The 19763-nt window shown below is 42.1% G+C and overlaps 1 protein-coding gene across 1 annotated transcript in view; it reads left to right on the top strand.

Moving 5' to 3' along the window:
• Window positions 1-19763, top strand: part of LOC124789780 (solute carrier family 22 member 7-like) — a 131938-nt gene that overhangs the window by 27453 nt on the left and 84722 nt on the right. Inside the window, exons 3-5 of the mRNA XM_047257245.1 lie at window positions 6908-7132; window positions 18793-18950; window positions 19571-19739. Of these exons, the coding sequence (XP_047113201.1) occupies window positions 6908-7132; window positions 18793-18950; window positions 19571-19739 (552 nt within the window). The remainder of the gene's footprint in view (window positions 1-6907; window positions 7133-18792; window positions 18951-19570; window positions 19740-19763) is intronic.

The following is a 19763-nucleotide window of genomic DNA, read 5'->3' as shown; positions in this document are numbered from 1 at the left end:
CAACAAAGTTAGGAAACTACTGCGAAAGCAAAGAGAGCTTTACTGCAAGTTTAAACGCAGCCTAAACCTCTCAGACAAACAGAAGCTAAACGATGTCAAAGTTAGCGTAAGGAGGGATGCGTGAAGCCTTCAGTGAATTCGAAAGTAAAATTCTATGTACCGACTTGACAGCAAATCCTAGGAAGTTCTGGTCTTACGTTAAATCGCTAAGTGGCTCGAAACAGCATGTCCAGACACTCCGGGATGATGATGGCATTGAAACAGAGGATGACACGACTAAAGCTGAAATACTAACACCTTTTTCCAAAGCTGTTTCACAGAGGAAGACCGCACTGTAGTTCCTTCTCTAAATCCTCGCACAAACGAAAAAATGGCTGACATCGAAATAAGTGTCCAAGGAATAGAAAAGCAACTGGAATCACTCAACAGAGGAAAGTCCACTGGACCTGACGGGATACCAATTCCATTCTACACAGAGTACGTGAAAGAACTTGCCCCCCTTCTAACAGCCGTGTACCGCAAGTCTCTAGAGCAGGCTGTTCCAATCGAGCTCCAGGGAGCCGGAGCGCTCCGGAGCGCTCACTGCAGCAGCTCGGAGCCAGCGTGGAGGGAGAAAGCGAACTCACTGAACCCTGGCCGCATGCAGCCGCAACTGACGCAATAATCCGTGCTCAATGACAGCTATGACTAGCCACGGGGGCCCTGTACCTCTATTGGAGGATACCTTTCTATTCATTGAGGGGGATGGCAGTCCGCAGTGTCTTGTATGTCATAAAGTATTTAATTCTGCGAAGAGCTACAATATATAACGACATTATACACGTCTTCACGCAGCGCACTACGATCAGGTAGAAGGCGTTGCACGCAGAGAACTGGTAGCCAGGCTAAAGAACGACATACCAGGAGACGTAAGTTTAAAAACGGTTTCGTAATACGGAGGGTATCAAAACATGCAACATAGTTCATTTATAATTTTCAAGTGAATTACAGCGGAGAAAACACTACCGAATTTGCAATTCGAGCAAGCTACAGAATCGCTCACATCATTGCGACGAGTGGCAAGCATTTTTCGGTGGGACCACACGTAAAATCGTGCATGGTAGCAGTTGCAGAATGTTTGTTTCCAAGGGATGTGCAGGCAATTGAAGGGGTTTGCCTGTCGAAGTAAACAACGTCTCGTCGAATACTGGATATGGCAGCGGATTTAGAGACACAGCTCAGGAAAAAGGCGGAGTATTTTGTTGCATTTTCGCTAGCGCTTGACCAAAGCACCGACATATCGGACTGTGCTCAGCTTGTAGTCTTTGTGGATGCTGTCGACATGGAGCTGTAAGTAACTGAAGAACTCTTGGCTGTGGTACCACTAGATTACACCGCAAGAGGACGTGACATTTTTGAAGCTGTTTGTGAATCAGTGGACAATATGAATTTGCCGTGGTATAAGCTCCATTCTGTAGCGACAGGCGGTCCACCACAAATGATCGGGCGTCACCAAGGTTTTGCTTCTCGTTTGAAAAATAAACTCAGGGACGAATTCGGGAAAGACATTTTGACTCTTCATTGTTTTATTCACCAAGAGGCACTGTGTGCTGAAACAGTATAGCTAGGTGGCGTAATGAAAGATGTCGTGAAGTGTGTGAATTTTGTGCGCTCTCACGGTATGAATCATCGTCAATTAAAAGGATTCCTGAAAGATATCGAAGTGGAGTATGGCGATATACCTTACCACAGTACAATTCGTTGGCTGAGTCGGGAAAAAGTTCTTGATGTTTTCTTTGCCATTCGTGAGAAAATATCCCATTTTCTCGAAATGAAAGGGGAAGAAATGCGTTGTCTGAAAGATATAAAATGGATATCAGATCTGGCGTTCCTAGCTGACATAACTATGCATCTGAATAATTTAAATTTGTCACTGCAGGGCGAAGAACAGCTAATCGTTGACATGCACGACCAGATCAGAGCGTTCATGGAAAAGTTACGTTCATTTGAGAGGCAGATGAGTAATGGACATTTAACGTTCTTCAATCGTCTTGCTTCTTTAAAACGACCGGAAGGTACTACTTTCGGAAATTACCAAGCAAAGTTAAAGCATCACATCACTTCGTTTGAAACATGATTCCGAGACCCCACTAGTTTGGAAATGGAACTTAAGGTGTCCAGCACTCCTTTTTCAATTTTTCCCGATGACTTGTCATCGTCACTTCAATTGGAGATTATTGATTTGTAAAATTCAACTTTGTTGAAAGAGAGGTACTACAACACGTTGGATTTGTCACGATGGTATCGTTCATTACAGCTAAAACCATTTCCCAAGCTTCACAACAATGCCGCTCAGATCATGTGCATGTTTGGATCTACGTATAGTTGTGAGTAGCTTTTCTCAGCAATGGAAAGAGTAAAAAGTAAGGAACGATCGTTTCTTCAGGATGCAACAATGAAGGCCATCCTCCGCATTAACGCTGCGAACACTTTGACGCCTGATATTTCCGATCTTGTAATGGAAAGAAAATGCCAAGCTACAGAGCCTCAATAAATTTAGTATGCAATTTCTTGTAAAACAGTTGTTTCTCATTTATTTCCTGAACATCGTATTTCCTGGTGTAGCATGTCACCATGTCTTAGCAGTTAAGAGTATGAGGTTGTCGATCTTGTAAGCTTGTAAGCTGGCACATCAAAACGCTTGCCTTGCCGCCTGCCTCAGCCAGCCGTGCCACTTGCCGGCGTGCCGGCCCACTTGAATGGTCACAGCGAGCGGAACGGCTCCCTGGAGTAGGGAGTGCTCTGCAGCTCACAACGGAGCCGACGAGCTGGAACAGCCTGCCCTAGAGCAACGGAAGGTTCCAAATGATTGGAAAAGAGCACAGGTAGTCCCAGTCTTCAGGAAGGGTCGTCGAGCAGATGTGCAAAACTATAGACCTATATCTCTGACGTCGATCTGTTGTAGAATTTTAGAACACGTTTTTTGTTCGAGTATCATGTCGTTTTTGGAAACCCAGAATCTACTCTGTAGGAATCAACAATAATTCCGGAAACAGCGATCGTGTGAGACCCAACTCGCTTTATTTGTTCATGAGACCCAGAAAATATTAGATACAGGCTCCCAGGTAGATGCTATTTTCCTTGACTTCCGGAAGGCGTTCGATACATTCAGACCATTATTAATTTACTACCGAATAAACGTATATAATTTATTTATGTTTCTCTGGGTTTCTGTCCATGATCCTTCCATGAAAAAGCTGAGTATACCTAAGTTCTTTGTCCAGTAGTGTGTTTAGGACAGCTCAGCTCTCATATTACATTCCAAGAGCAAACGAAGGCTTTCAGTTGTTTATGGAGTGTTTATTTTATACCCATTCTCACATTTCATCAAGAAGTTTACCTACCTCTTTAGCAGACCACTTGTGTTTATGCATTAAAGAGGATTTGTTGTATCTACTTTAGAGTTTGCAGTCATTTTTACACCAATCTGAGGAAAACCTGGTACCTTTTAGCGTTGTTGATAGAGTTTTCCAGACTTAGGAACAATATTGTGACATTTTACAGTCATCATAGTAGCGGTAAATAATTAATTTAATTCTCTGTTGAGTCTTGCAACAAGTGTTAGCTATTGATAAAATAGTGAACGTCTTTACTGGTGTAGACATTCCTTTGGTGACAGTATGTAACAGCAGATGGATGAGCAGTTGATTAAATTTCGCGTTTCTTAGAGTGTGTGGAACAGTATTTGAAGTAAAACTGATGTTCAACAACAACATATTACGAATTTCTTAGATACATTTTAAAAATGTATGCTGGATTGTAATTACGTATACAGAGATTAGCGTATACTCTTTCCAATATTCCATAGCTTCTGAAGAAATCTACCAAATCCGCAGGTAAGCCAGTTCATAAACTATTGTTTGAACTCATTAATGAAAGTATAGTTCACGACATTTTCGTCATTTTTGCAGTACAGATACTTTTTTAAGTGTGCACATAGTTTACTCATAGATGTGGAAATGCAGCAAAGTATCGTATTTTTAATACATATTTTCTGTCGTTCGGATATTTTTGAGTACAGCCCAGATGGGGCTACATTGTAATGGGCTGTTTCATTTTAATAGCTGTTAAAACACTAGGCTGTCACTGGGGGGGAGGGGGGGGGGAAGAGGGGATGGAGGTGGTACTTTATGCTCTGTATCTTTACACAGTGTTACTTAAATATCACGGAAATAGTGCACATTGGTGTCATATTTACACACCATTGCACTCTGACTCACTGGAGTGAAGCAGAGTTTGCGTGGGTGTATGAAGCACAGTTGAGATAGGTTTCCCATCTTCAACATTTCTTTAAATTTATTTATTGAAGCTGCATTGTGATGGGTTTCATCACATAAGTATTGCACTTTTATTGTTTGGCAAGAAAGGAGATCGTCTGGGAAGAAGATTTCTATTTTGTACTGATACAGTTCGAGTTCATTCCATCACCTTGATTTTTTGACTTGATTTTTAATTTTTAATACTTCACTGAGACTGGTTGGTGAAGGTGGGATAGGTGGAGGGAAGCGAGCATGGTTTGGAGACATCATTGATAAGGAGGAGTGTGATTTGTTACGTGATAAGGTGCCGTGGCTGCCACCAATATGGGGCTTTGTGTTCAATGATCTGGGTCACATTATGTAAACAAATTAAGCCAGAATGTTCATTTGAAATAAAATGGGCCAAATGGCTGGGATTATCTGCAAGTATAACTTGCCTGTAGAAAGAGATTCTTAATCCTATGTGATACTCTTACACCATTTGCGATCCAGACATGAGTTTTCCTGCGTGAACGTTGTACCTTGACCCGTTTTAATGAACAGGATGATACATGTCAAAGAATATTGAGGTTTTCTTTTCCACATTATATTCTTTGTAAACACTATGTCAGGATTTATGATGTAGTTTTTTAAACACTTTAATATTCATAATATATTTGACACTTCTTCTGTGTATGAATGCAAATGACGACATTTACTTTGTTTTTGGTAAACTACTGTCTAAGAAGATGTCCTGGTGGACAGTCAGGACACTCACATATGGGGCAAATTCTGGGCCTAGGAAAACTGCATCTATTTAGTTTCTGGAATTTTACATTTTTCTTGTTGGATCCGCAGTTAAATTTTGAAAACTGACGTCTCCTAAGAGATTTTTTTATATCAATCTGTGCACGAACTATTTCCAAATTGCATATTAAAATGACCACATAATATCCCCACTTAACTTCTGAATTGATGGAAGCACTTGACACTTTCAAGATTCCACTTTCAAGTCTGTTCAGAGACTCAGCGGTAGTCATTAAGTAAATGGTACATAAATTATGTTGGTCTCTTACATTAGGCTGCTTCATTTCAACAGCACGATGTTCAAAACGTTTGTCAAAATTTAAGTGGTCAGTTTTGTAGAAAGTGCTTAATTCTCTACCCTCCGTTATGACTAATTTGGGCAGGTAACCGCCTGTTGTTAGACCTGACTGCACCCACCATTGTGTGGCAGTACTTGAATGACGCAGTGGTTACCAGTAGTGACTGTAGTAGCTCAGTTTCCCCATTGTTGGGGTCCAAATCAAAGTGTTGTCTATCTAACCAATCCACTCCAAGAAAGACGCATTAACCATGATCAGTAGCAGAGTTTTATTAGAATGACTTGATCATAATCTTCGAACAGAGGTTTTTGAACTGAATGGACCCAATTATCATTCTAAGGGGATTCGAAGTAGATGAATGAATTGTGCAGGGTCATCGTCTCTCCCTTCTACCAACCAGTTACAACACGACCTCTAGTTGTGTACGCTCTCTTCATGTCTGTGCCGTCTATTGTTCACCTATCACTTTCGTGTGGGGCTATACAGCATACAAGTAGTAACCATATTCAAGACATTAATCAAATAAAAACTGTAATTTAAGTAGCCCATCTGGAACACTTACTGTTTCAAAAACCTGATTGAACTTTACCAAACATCTCTCTCTCTCTCTCTCTCACACACACACACGCACACACACACACAAACAGAGAGAATGGGTGCTGGGGTTTGGGAGGAAAGGAGGGGGGGAGGTAGGGAATGAGGGAGAGAGAGAGATTAATTCACTACACAACATTTACTAATTAAAAATAAAATAAACGTGCATCAGCTGTTACTTAGGGTCATAGTGCCATCTGTAGCTGTTATCTGCCAGAAGAAACCTTCCAGATATGTCGGTTCTTATTGCGTTTGAGATTTATATTTGGAACATGACACGCAAAATCGCTAACCTTTGCTAACGACATTACTATGCTTTGTTTCTTTAGTGACATCAACTATCGTCAAGCAGTACAAGTGTCACTATGGTAAATCACATTGCAGTAGATAGCCCACTAGTACTAATTAATTATGTACTGCATAATATATAGGCTAACATTTATACTAGCAGTTGTGAGAATGTTACTGAATCTGGCGACTTCCACTACAAGCTGTCCGCAAGTGACCAGTTTATTTCTCCAGACGCTACATTCCTGTTAGCGCCAATTTTTGCCCCAGTTATTGTGTGAGAATTGCTATTACCCCTTATTATTTCATTTAACGGCATTTTCTGTGCTGAAGCTGTCTGTACTCTAACATTTTAACAAGACTACTTGACTTTAAGGACGCTCAACGAACATTTTAACAAAAGATCTGTCACTAATTTATGGACCATACATCATTCAGGTCCACTACGTTTGCATTTTCATTGAAACTTTTTCCAAACATTAGCTGGTATTATCCTATGCTTTTTGTAGTGAGAAAATAACTGGAATGTCTATCATACAGTTCCTGCAGTGCAGAACCAGTAAATTCTTTCTAACATACATTTAAACTTAAAATACATTATTTACCTTTTCCGAGAACTGATACAGTTATTTTATGTTTTAGGAAGGAAGAAGTGTACAGCAGTTGCGAGATGAAGGTACCAAACAAGCAGAACGAAACAACACCATGTATGTACGGTTGGGAATATGATGATACTTGGTTTTCAGCAACTGCTTCCTCCCAGGAAGACTGGGTATGCGAAAGAGAAATGTATCCTAACACTATATATTCCGTCAGTCACTTCATTTCCATCGCTTTTGCTGTTCTGCTTTTCTTCGTTGGTGACAGGTAAATCCCTAAAGTTATAATAGGTACTTAGTCTTGTAAGAAAACCATGGAAATTTATCTCAATGATTAAAAGAGACCTGGTTTCGATACGAAAGAATGAATTGTGTATAATGTATAACTTTCAAGCTGTCTGCTTGAGACATTATATCAAACACAAATCTACTTTGTTCAAATTCATTTCCTCTACTTCCATGAATGTTACGCAGCTAACACGAAAAAATAATCGTAATAGTTGTAAAAAACTGAGGCGCGGTTTACACTGAGGCAATATAACATGTGGTACGGTACGTGATACGATGCAGAAGCACCCGCATTTGAAGAGCGTATAGAAAATACTCGAAGCGAATTATCTGGTTCACGCATGTATCTCTATCGTCCCGCCCGGCAAAACACTGGGTGCTGGTCTATCCACGGAACTCGAACCGTACGATACGCTGGGGTTGAAATTTCAAGTCATCCAGTTTGCGTTAAAAAATTGTTTTATGTACATGATGCAAAGCTTCGTCCGTCTCTGTAGTTAGTTTCTCAGTAAAGCTTTTACTTTTTACGTAAAAAAATACAAAACCACTGTTTTGGGTTTTGGGCCTGTTCTCCACTACACAGTCTTTCTTATTCGATTTTGAGGAAACTATTCGGAAACCAAATATTTTTGCACACCTTACAGCCACACATCACAACCTGATAATGAACTGGTTTTCATTTCGTTATTAACAATAGTTTATGTGATACTTATAAGTAAAATGCAGCACCCTTCATACTTTGAGAAGTTTGCAGTGAAAAGTGTTCGAGTAGTCGCTGGCCAGTTTACAGTTGGTGCATATTACTGCATGATAATTATAGCTAACATACCTAAATTGTTTTTAACGCTCCAAGGAGAGCCGTACCACTTTCCAGTCTCGAGTAAACACGTGATACATTCGGGCGACTGGCTGCGACATGCGACACCGCACAACGCTCGACGCCATGTCCACGCACCACCCTGTGCTGAGCTGAGCTGTTTCACATTGCTGCTGATACAAGCCGAAGCAGGCGTTAGAATTCTCCCATCATAATGAACTTCTTCCATTTCTAACACAACATTGCCTAGCCCTACACAGAACTCAACATGTAACACTACATCATCGTTGGTGACTCATCTGACTTCAGATCCGGCAACGTTCTTTATAAATACACGTGAGTCTGAAAATCATACTCTGTCGTAACATACTGAACAGTTGCAGCTTTTCAAATTGAATTCATTATTGGTACACCTATTTCGTGGCGAAATTTTTAACGCAGTTCACACACTTTCACCAATTTATGTTTCTGTATTGAGTAACTTCTCAGCAGAATAAAGAGCAAGTCCCAAATTTGTGTCTTGCTTTGTCAGAGTTGGTAATACTAGTTGCTCCAAAAAGTGGAAACTATCTGGATTCATTTTGTAGAATTCGTGAAATTTGTGTTCGTTTTGAGAGAGCTCACGGCAATCGCAGCTGGACTAGCTTTGATTTTAATAGCATTGAACGGGTGCATCCAGTACTTTCTTTCCTTTTTAAGTTTTTTGAGCTTCAAACGCGGACAATCCACAATATCGTACTCTTTAGACGAGCCCATGATTGCAGCTGAGCCAGAAACTTGATTCGTGCTGTCTTCTTTGTCGTAACGGAGGCTGCATCGCTTATCACTTCACATATCGTATAGCCGGTATGAAGTCTCTGGTAATCCATCAAGTGGGGCTGCAGGTGGACACGTAGTACTGGAATAAAGATAACAAAGCCAGCGGCTGTATTTGAATATAACTTCGTTCATTCTTTTCGAAACATACTAGCAGTTCCGACACCACATGGTGTCATCGTCAGGCCCCGAACGAAACCTGCCATTCACAACCGTTTTCATGTGCAATGAACAACATTGTATGAAGCGGTCCTAACTGGCGAAACTGGTGGCATGTTATAAAAAGAATAAACGTCGTCAGATTCAAATACAGCCGCTGGTTTTGTCGTCATTTTTCAAGTACGGCGCAATGGACGCCAGTGTCGCACCGACAAGCGTCGCGCCACATCACTTTTATTACAAGGAATCGTGCGGCATATCGTATCGCCTCAGCGAGAATCGCGTCTTAGAGTTTCGTCATTCGCAGTAACCGCTCATTTATACTAAGCTAAAACAGTTTACCCAATGAGAGCTTACAGAAAACTATTCTGCAGTCATGTTTAGCAATGTTAATCAAACACATTCCGATTTACTAGGATCGGAACCACATTTCTATACTGTAGCTAAGAATTTACCGAAAACGGACTTGCTGCTCGTCATGGTGTACGATAGGGGTAGTGTTCACTACTATCAGATGTAGTGGTGGTGGTGGTGGTGGTTAGTGTTTAACGTCCCGTCGACAACGAGGTCATTAGAGACGGAGCGCAAGCTCGGGTTAGGGAAGGATTGGGAAGGAAATCGGCCGTGCCATTTCAAAGGAACCATCCTGGCATTTGCCTGAAACGATTTAGGGAAATCACGGAAAACCTAAATCAGGATGGCTGGAGACGGGATTGAACCGTCGTCCTCCCGAATGCGAGTCCAGTGTGCTAACCACTGCGCCATCTCGCTCGGTCAGATGTAGTGTCGGACCAGTTTATTATATATGTAAAAGTCGGCGATGTTTGTTAGGATTAAGGCGAGACGTTATTCAATACTTTAAAAATTGACCCTATTAATGAATATTAATCATCTCCTCAAGGCAAAGAGATCATCATTGTTATATAATTTTTTAGATTTACTACTGAACTTTCCACTGATTACCTACGTTATACGTTGCAGAATTGTAGGATTTCCCTTGATAGGCGAGCGGTGCACTAGACAGAAATATGTTATGCCGATAGCAGAGTACTTGTGGAGTGCTCATGGGAGTTTGTTAGGCTAGGCGACAGCTTGAGGTCCTCTAGTAAACCCTCGCCAGACGATGTGCAGAGAGCGAAATCAGATCGCTTAAAAAATAAAGACACTTCGATCATGAAAATTGTAACAGTTAATTGCCGAAGCATTCCTAACAAAGCCCCCAAATTTACCGCGAGCCAGGAAGGCTGTGACTCTCAAATTACACTGACGCAAAAAACTTGCAAAAACAAAAATAATTAACGTAGAGTAATGAAAATCCAGGAACATTTGCCTAGGTAACATATTTAAGTGATTAATATTACAAGTAAGCGTGAGATAAGTCATTTCAACTGTGAAATGCTGGTACATTAATAACCGGCATAGCCACCAGAATATTGAACGTGAGCATGCAACCGGGCAGGGATACAAGTACCGGATGCCAGGTTTAAGGATGGAGTTCCACGCCTTTCGCGCTTGATCGGTCAATACAGGGACGGTTGTGATGGCTGTGCATGATACTGGAGTAGATGATGTCCCGTACGTAATCGATTAGAGACAGATCAGATGATCTAGCAGGCCAAGGCAACATGTCGACACTCTGTAGAGCATGCTGGACTACAGTAGCGGTACGTGGGCCAGCGTCATCCTTCTGGAAAACACTCCCTGGAATACTATTCATGAATGGCAGCACAACTGCGCAAATCACTTCACTGATGTACATATTTGCAGTCAGGATGCGTTGATAACCATGACAGTGTTCCTGCTGTCATACGAGATAGTACTTCAGCCATAACTCCAGATGTAGCTACAGTGTGTCTAGTACGCAGAAGGGTTGGTTGCAGGTCCTTCACACAGCTATCACTGGCACCGAGGCAGTACCAGCTTTCATCAGCAAACACAATAGATCTCCACCCTGCCCCTCAGTGGCTCTCGCTTGACGCTCCTGAAGTCGCAAATGCCGATGGTTTGGGGTCAATGGAATGCACGCTACCAGGGCGTCTGGATCGGAGCTGTGCTTGAAGTAACCGTTTTCTAAGAGTTCGTTGTGTCACTGTGGTGCCAACGGGTGCTCAAACTGCTGCTGCAGATGCAGTACGATGCGCCACAGCCACAGCCCGAACGCGATGGTCTTCTTTCTCGGTGGTGCCATGTAGCCGTCCGGAGCCCAGTCTTCTTGCGACCATACATTTTCGTGGCCGCCGCTGCCAGCAATCATGTACAGCGGCTACATTCCTGCCAAATCTTTCTGCAAATATTACAGGAGAAACATCCATTTTCTCGTAGCACTATTACACGATCTCGTTCACTCAGTGAGGCGTTGATAATGGTGTCTTTGTCGCCTTAAAGGCATTCTTGACTGACATCAATTCAACACGGCCAATCGCAGAGGTAACTAACGCTCACAGCAATTACAGCGTGTATTTAAAGCAAACCTGATTTGTGTCCTCATAGTGGCGCAACTAACGCCACTCGTATGAGACAGGCGCGAAATTTTAATAGACATCATCTTTCAGATTGAAAACTAGAAACACGCCTACCAACTTCCGTTTATGTCGCATAACTCCTTCTTGGTGTTCCGACTTTTTTCCCCTCAGTGTTTAATCGGAACCGAGAGCAGGGTGAAATCCCAAGCATGTAAATAGCTCCGACATATTTGATGAGGCATGTGACGTATATCGAAGAGACAAGCTAGATATCATCGTTGTAATCGACAGATACATTAAATCTATCGAGGTCGAAATTGAGTCAGGCTGCAAAATAACCTGGACACCACCAGGCCACCTCGATGAAGTCAAGTTAGTCATCCGATATTTTTCGGCTTTCTTATTCCGCCGTGGCAATTATAGAGTAATTAAAAGAACATTTAAAAACACTAGCACGTAAATACTGCAACCATGCATTATCAGTGGCAGGCGACTTTTGCATGTAGATTATGGAGTGAGACGTCTAGGAATTCAAAGCAGTCGATACGGACATACAGTCGTCTAGAATAATTTCGAACACAGTTTCCAAAAACGATCATGAACTGGCTCTAAAACCCATAGTAATGGAAATATTTGAGGCCTTGTAGCTACAAACATATCTAACCATAATGACAGTGTCAGTAAGGAGACAGGGATAAGTGATCATGATATCATCAGAGCGACGATGATTACTAAAATTAACAAATCTATCAAGCACGCTAGGAGATCGTATGCTGGAAAGAACAGAGAAGCAGTTCATCGTGCTTGTTGATATTGTCATCGTTGGAGACATGGGATCTGTTGCAAGTTTTTTTATTAAGGACTGAAATCGCCGAACATAAGATCGCAAATAAATTTTTATTTTCATTACTAGTTTCATCTACACATGAATCATCTTGAGATCTAAAATATAATACCGCAAAGAAGAATACAGCAACGCACAACAATTTATAATAATCAAAATTATAGATCCAAAATACAAAACTGAACATAAAATTATAAGTAAGTAGTGTGTAGGCTTAGGGTCCGATGACCTCACCAGCTTGGTCCCATAAGACCTTACCATAAATGTCCAATTCCATTGTAGTATCTGCTCTTGTCTCTCTAAGCTTCCGTATTTTTGCGTTTTATTTGTTGCCAAATTGTTGTAATTCCTTAGTAAACGTTTTTACTGATTAGATGTCGGATCCAAGGTTCAGCTTAATTACTTCAAACGGTAAAGGCATTTTTCTGGCGACAGACTAGTAGACTTACGGACTTCAGAACTGTACGTGGCAGCTACAAAATTTAAATATGCCTCCAAATTTTTATGATTAGTGTTAACGCAATAGCTCGACATCTTCCAGATCGTGTGATAAACTCTCTCTGTTCTCCAATTCGTTTGAAGGTGGCAGGGGCTTGTTCGCAGCTTGCGAATCCGGATAAATCGACAAAATTGCTTCATAAGATCAGATACGAAATTGGTAGCCTCGTTTGTAATTAATGTGTCCAGAATGCCAAATGTGAGCAACCAATTATTTACTAATGCTTGAGTAACTGTACTCGTTTTATGGTCACTAATTGCAACCATTACTATTAACACCAGAAATGGTCAATTATAGTAATTATTCATCTATTTGCTGATGTCGTTTTATTAAATGGGTTTAAAATGTGTGTTCCAAGCATTTCAAATGGCGTAGATACTCCACGTAGATGTTGTTAAGGAATTTGTCGGTGGGTAATATCAACTCGCTGCGCACAAAGTACACAGTTTCTGACACATTGCTCGACACGTTTTCTAGTCTCCCACGAAAATTTTTCGGCAATTCGTCGATCAGTTGCTTTTCGCCGACCATGGCCTGACAACATATGATCTTGTGTTTGTGGCAAGATTTCGCTCTAGAATGCTTCAGGTACTCCCACTTGTAATCTGCAGTTTTTGTTCGGCACAGCAAGCTGTAGTGCATCACGAAATGAGGTTGCGTCTCGAAATGTTGACAGGCGCCATCAGCAGCTTGAGCCTTTCGCCATCCAGCAACTCTCCCATTCAGAGTTTGTAGAACTGCAGTTTTTTGTACTCAAACTGTCGGCGTTAGCATGGCTTTACCCTGGTTCGTATATTACCTTGTAATCAAATTCACTCAAACGATGTACCCTTGTTAATCTGCTGCAAGGATCCTTCAGTCCCAACAACCTTGTGAGAACAGCGTGATCCATCACTATCTTAAACTTTTGGCCACATCATCAAGAACAGAAGTAAGAAATAGCCTAAATTACTGGTAGTATATCCTTCTCAATCGTGGGACAATTTTGCCCCGCTTTGTTCAACTGTCAGATTTGTATGCTACAGGGCGTTCTTTGCCTGTTCTGTCCTCGGACAAACCCCAGATCGATATTACTCGTATCACAAAACAGAATAAATTCTTTTTCAAAATCAGGGAATATCGGAACTGGGTCTAATGTCAGTGCTCACTTGAAAATACTTAACGCCAACTGACATTTGGTAGACCATTCAAATTTTGCTCCTTTCCGTAACAAACGATTCAAAGGTCTGGCAATTTCAGAAAAGTCCATTATGAACCAACGATAATAGTTACAGAGCCCAATGATCCTTCGCAACTATTCACCTGTCTTCGATGGCAAAAAATTCTGAACTGCTGAGACCAAGCGTGGAAGTGTTCTCAGATCCTCCTGGCTAATTATATGCCCAAGATAATTTACTTCTTTTGTCACAAAATGACATTTATCGGTGTTTAATTGTTAGTCATGCTGTTCTTAGTGTTCTGAATGTCTCCTCCAAACATTTCACATGCTCTTCCACGTCCTTTTCAGTCACTATTACGTCATCCAGATAGATCAAACATTGCTTTGGTTTCAGTTCTCTAAGTACGCCATCTAATAATCTCTGAAAAGTGACAGATGCATTCTTGAGTCCGAATGACATTCGACAATAATGGAAATGACCCCATAGTATGAAAAAAGCTGTCTTTGGTCGATCCTCTGTTGCTACTTCTATTTGGTTATATCTGCTGTTAAAATTCATTGTGGAGAAATAGTTACAGTGACCCAAGTTGTCGAAAGTCTCTGTTTGTTTGGTATCTAATGTGCCTCAGTGATCGTTCGTGCAACGAAGTATTGGTAGTCACAGCAAAATCTGTATGTTTTAGTCCCATCTGGTGACTTTTTCGGGGAAAAAATTACGGCTGTTCGCCCACCGACTACCACTATACATAATAATACCGCCAGCTAGCTGCTAGTCAATAAATTCTTCCGTTATCTGTTGGACACAATTCGGAATTCAGTAGGGATTCTTGTACACTGGAGCATTACTACCTGTTGGTACTCTGTTTTGCGTGAGTGACGTTGCTGATAACGAACCACTCGGGTCAAGCAAATCTATGAGCTACAGTAACAAACCTTCTAGGGCTTCTCTATCATTTTCCTGTAAATGTTTCACTTCCGATGTATGCAGATGCATTGACGGTTTGCTTGCGGCAGAGGTCCTCACTTGATCTACCCATGTCATTTTCCTCCAAAACATCCAAATTAGTAACTAGTAAACCCTCTGGCAGACTACTTCGTTCCTGCCAAAATTATCAAGATGAACCAGAACCGCAAAATCTTTGTTCACGTCACTGACACATACTCTACTTCTGCGTGGAAAATAGTGTGTGATTTACCAAATTCTTCGTTAGTTTCCAGTGGTTGTACAACATATAATCAATCCATACCTATGCTCACCCAGATCAACGTCGCTATATCTTGCGGTGAACCTTAAGATAGCTTAACACTTGTAACTGCTACCCCTTGAGGAAACAGTTACACTTTGTGATATTCAGCGAGAAAGTCGAGTCCCATCACTAACCGCGGAAATACTTACACATTTTCTCGAAAACACGTTAAAACTGAACAGCGCTATCCCCAATGACTTCACGTCAGATTCATTTACTCCCCGTAAGCTGTACTTTAGCGAACGCAGACTCTTTCTGCCCAAGAGATCCAAACTAACTACTGACACATGAGCCCCTGTGTCCAGTAGAAATTTATGATCCGTATCATTTACTTTGCCTGGTAAACAACACCCTGTCTCTGCATACGTTTCTGCAGTCTCGTGTTCTACTGGGAATGCTATCTGATGACGGTCCCCCATACCTGTTTAACGACCGATTATTAGGAAGTTGCTTGACCCGTAGTTTCTTCGGACAATCACATTCTTTGTGACCCACCTCTTCACATTCATAAGTTTTGGGCTGTCGACATTGTTTCCTGATGTGAGCAGTGCGCTCACACATAAAACACTTCACTTCAGAAAGAAAAACACCGCTATCACTCTGTCTTAGTGTGCCATGTCGATCCCGTCAAATTGTGTAGCAGTCCTAACGGCTACAGATAAGTCATTTGGGTTCTGCATTCTGACGTCCGTGACACATCAGGAGAAATGAGCCTTAGAAATACATCCAAAGCCCTATTCTTTGCCCCATACACAATCACTTGGCCAGCCTCCGCATTCTGTGTTTGTGCGTTCAGTTTCCTAATGCTGTCAGAGAAGAATTTCACTGATTCACCGTACTTCTGGTATATTACATTGAGTTTTTCATTCAAGTGCCTCATGACGTCCTGGTTCCGATAGCGCTGCGTTAAACGGTCAGCCAATTCATTAAACGTTTGGACCTCACTGAGGGTCTCGTGGTACATAACATAAATTTTCGCGTCACCCACTAACCTTAATTTAGCCATATTCAACGACGTTTTTCCGACCATTTTCCCAGTTTGGTGGCACCCTTTATATCACTAAAAAAATAAATACATCTTCGGTTGATTTCCCTGAAAATGGCGATATGGGATAGCTACTGTACGACTGACGGAATGTGTGAATACACTCGATAGGGTTTTATTTTCTCCTGTATCAAGGTGTTTTTGGCCGCCAATGGGGTCCCATTGCTCTATTCACCTTACCATTGCTTTACTGTCTTCACTTGTTGCGTTGCAGTTTGTAACAACGCGGCTATCTGCCTCTTCAGAGCTTCCACCGTTTAATTCAGAGTCGCTGCTCGAGTTTCTTGCATTTGTCTAATCTCCGTCCGTTACACGAGAAAAGAAGGAAACTGCACACAAACTAGGCAAAAACAGGAATTGACCTGTACTTAATCTTTATGCAGTATCATACCCAGCGAGATTCTGCACACTGGTGTGCTACGTGACCAACACTCCCACATCTACTACAGGTAGCTGACAAAGCCTAAATGCACGGCAAGTCATGCCGAGATAAATTACTGTATGGATACCTCGCTGGCTGCAAGTAACATCCCTAGTGTTCCCACGGACCTGAGACGTGTTTGTAGGTTCCTGCGGTCTAGCAAACGACGCGCTTAACGTACTGTGATGGTCGCTACGGCTCAACATGGCCATAAGAAAATAAAGAACAGTAAAGTAAACAAGTATCTCTCACTTACCCCACCAAATCTGTATGAAATTCAACTCGTAGATATTGACGTCACATCAGAGCTCCATGTATGGTAAGCTGCTGTTGTCCTAGATGTCTGGGTGTGGCATCAGTGTAGACGTCTCTACCACTGGTAACCACTTGCTGACAGTAGATATACGAGTCCAATCCCCAACTCCTACAGTCGTCAGGAAAGAGTCGGGCGGGATGCGGTGGTGAAGACCTAGTTACACTGCAGAGCGCCAGGAAAACATGATTGACCTAACACTTTCATTGGGCACTAAAATGGGATTGTCTTCCAAAGCACTACACGACAATCAAGCTGATGGAGCCGCGCTTTATCAACAGAGGAGAACCAGTGCGCACTCTACTCACAGTACAACCAGCAGAGTGAAGCATTGGGTGGAGTCTGCTGTATCACAGGGCCGCCTTTGATCCATGGAATCCGGCGGCCTCCAGCTCTGTGTATCGATCTCCTAAGTACTCTCGTTGACGTCGAAAAGTGCACTCAAGAGTCTCACCCTGGGTCGATCTGACGTAATCGATGGCTCATAGGGGGGCTCTCACCCCCATTTAGGAAACAGGAGCCATCAGTGTGTAGGCCTAAGAAACAGGATGAGCAACAGGAGTGCTCTCCCTCTTGAAACTGAATGATGGACAGTGTCCAGGTCACGCAGGTCAGGCCTCCAACAGGCCTGCAGGATGATGGCAGCCTCTGCAGTCCAACTGTGTTGCCTCAGAAGTTGGCAGTGCACATGGGAGCAGCAGCATCCTTTCAGCCGGCCTCATGGTTTCATAGAAGATCTAAACAGCAGGCATGCCAGTGGACCTCCTTAGCCTCCCCTCTCACTGGACAGCTGCAACTGACACAACGGCTGAGACTTCGCACTGGGTAGTCGCCGGCAATCAGTATTCAGCAACCAGACAGTTGTCAAGAAGGGTGGAGTATTTATGTTGGCGCTTCCCGTGCGGCCTGCAGCGATTGGGATGGCTACGACATCACATGTTCTGGTTTTCCCTCTGTGTAAGCTCTCCTAATAACTTCAGACATTCGCAGCTTAACTTTTCAGAAGCTCTTTTCTGCTGGCTCGACACGTACAGTGTTGCGTTGTACCTAGCCTTCCTTACGAAACTCTCCTTTGTCGCTAGTATGACGGTATCTCTCGGCTTGCATGATATTATGCTTCGCTTACAGACTTGGGTGCTCGGTTGTTCTCTCCCGTGTTACTATAGCTCCCGTGTTTGCCGCATGCCGCTCGGCATTTCCCCCTGTCTGGCAGTCTACTGATCATTGGCACAGGCGGTTCAGTTCTGGGAGCAGCTAAGACAGAACTTGGACGAATTTTTAGATGGTATTTTGGTATATAACAAAGTGTTACGGAAATGCTCTGTGAATTCACATGGAAATCTCTGGAGGGAAACACTAGTCAGAACGTTTAGAGAACTGACCTTTACAGCTGGCTGCAGAACGATTCTGTTGCCAGCAATGTACATCTCGCGTAAAGACCGTGAAAGCAAGACAAGAGAAGAAAGGGTTCGTATGGAAGCACATTGACAGTCGTTTTTACCTTGCCCCGTTTGCGTGTGGAACGAGAAAGAGTACAAGGTATCCTCTGCCACGCACCGTATGGTTGCTTTCCAAGCATGTAGGCCTATGTGCACGTAAATGTAGATGTTACTAGAAAATTTCGATCGGATGTCTGCACAATAATTTTTACAAGTTATTAAGGGAAGTAGTCATCATTTACTACAAATGGAAACTGAATACATTTGGAACTGTAGAACTCATTTCTCAATGGAACACCAAAGTTGTGTTATATCAGGTATAGATTCCACAGCAAAATTTTTTATGTTTTCCTAATGGCATGCACTGAGATACTTATTGTTTCGCTTGTCACTATACCGAAACTGTTTATGCTTTTCAGATTTGGCCGGAGGATAGAGTTTCTCACGAGCGTAAGCATGATGGCGGTATCCCGGTCACTGCTGACAGTTTCGGCGCCCGTCTTCCCGCTCTATGTCGCTCTCGCAGCGATAGCGGAGGGTCCAGCCTTGCCTTGCACGGAGTCTGCTGCAGCCATTGGTGAGTTTATCTCACTTTGAAACACTCAGGCATAAATATAGCTGCACATTACTTTACAGTCAAAACTAGAAAACTAAATTACTAGATTAAAACTAGATTACTAGATTAAAACCGAACAGCACACAATATATTGTTCTCCAAAACATTTATAGCTCATGGTTTCGTTTATATTTACTGACACATTCATGTATATATTTATTCCGTCTCGTTGACTTCGTAGAAGCAGATAAGAAAGTTTCTGTAGAGCCTTAACATTTTTTGCCTTACGAAACGCGTATAACAATGTCCGTTTTACATTGCATTTTTAAGTAATACTACCGTGTCTATTTTGTAAACGTTTGCGTTGCGTTACAATCATTTTGTAAAATACCTTTCGTACCCACGCGTTACCTCTATAGGTTCATGCTTATATGCTTAAAATGTCTTAAGCGAACATCTATTAACTGTGCACTACATTTCATCTTTGGAAAGAATGTAAACAAAATTAGTTCTTCCATAATTACCGTCAAAGTATGTATTTACATTACTCGTTTTTGAATTCTGACGTATGTGATTTCGGTTGCAGCCGCAGGGCTCAAGATGACAGGAATTTCACCCCGTTATCGGTGTATCTGTTTCAGGAATCGAACTGACTGGCATCAAACATCGCTCGCTCGTCAACTTTTTGGTATTTGTGTTTTACTGTTTGGGACCAATTTCTATGGCACTGGCAGCAATGTTGTTACGAAACTGGGTTCACTTTCTACTGCTTTCATCTGTCCCCTGCTTCATTCCGTTGTTGCTGCATAGGTAAGTACTTTTGTAAGGAATTGC

This window comes from Schistocerca piceifrons, chromosome 3, assembly GCF_021461385.2.
Source record: "Schistocerca piceifrons isolate TAMUIC-IGC-003096 chromosome 3, iqSchPice1.1, whole genome shotgun sequence".
Lineage (NCBI taxonomy): Eukaryota > Metazoa > Arthropoda > Insecta > Orthoptera > Acrididae > Schistocerca > Schistocerca piceifrons.
The sequence above is the reverse complement of the archived record's forward strand: the minus strand, read 5'-3'. Positions and strand labels throughout refer to the sequence as shown.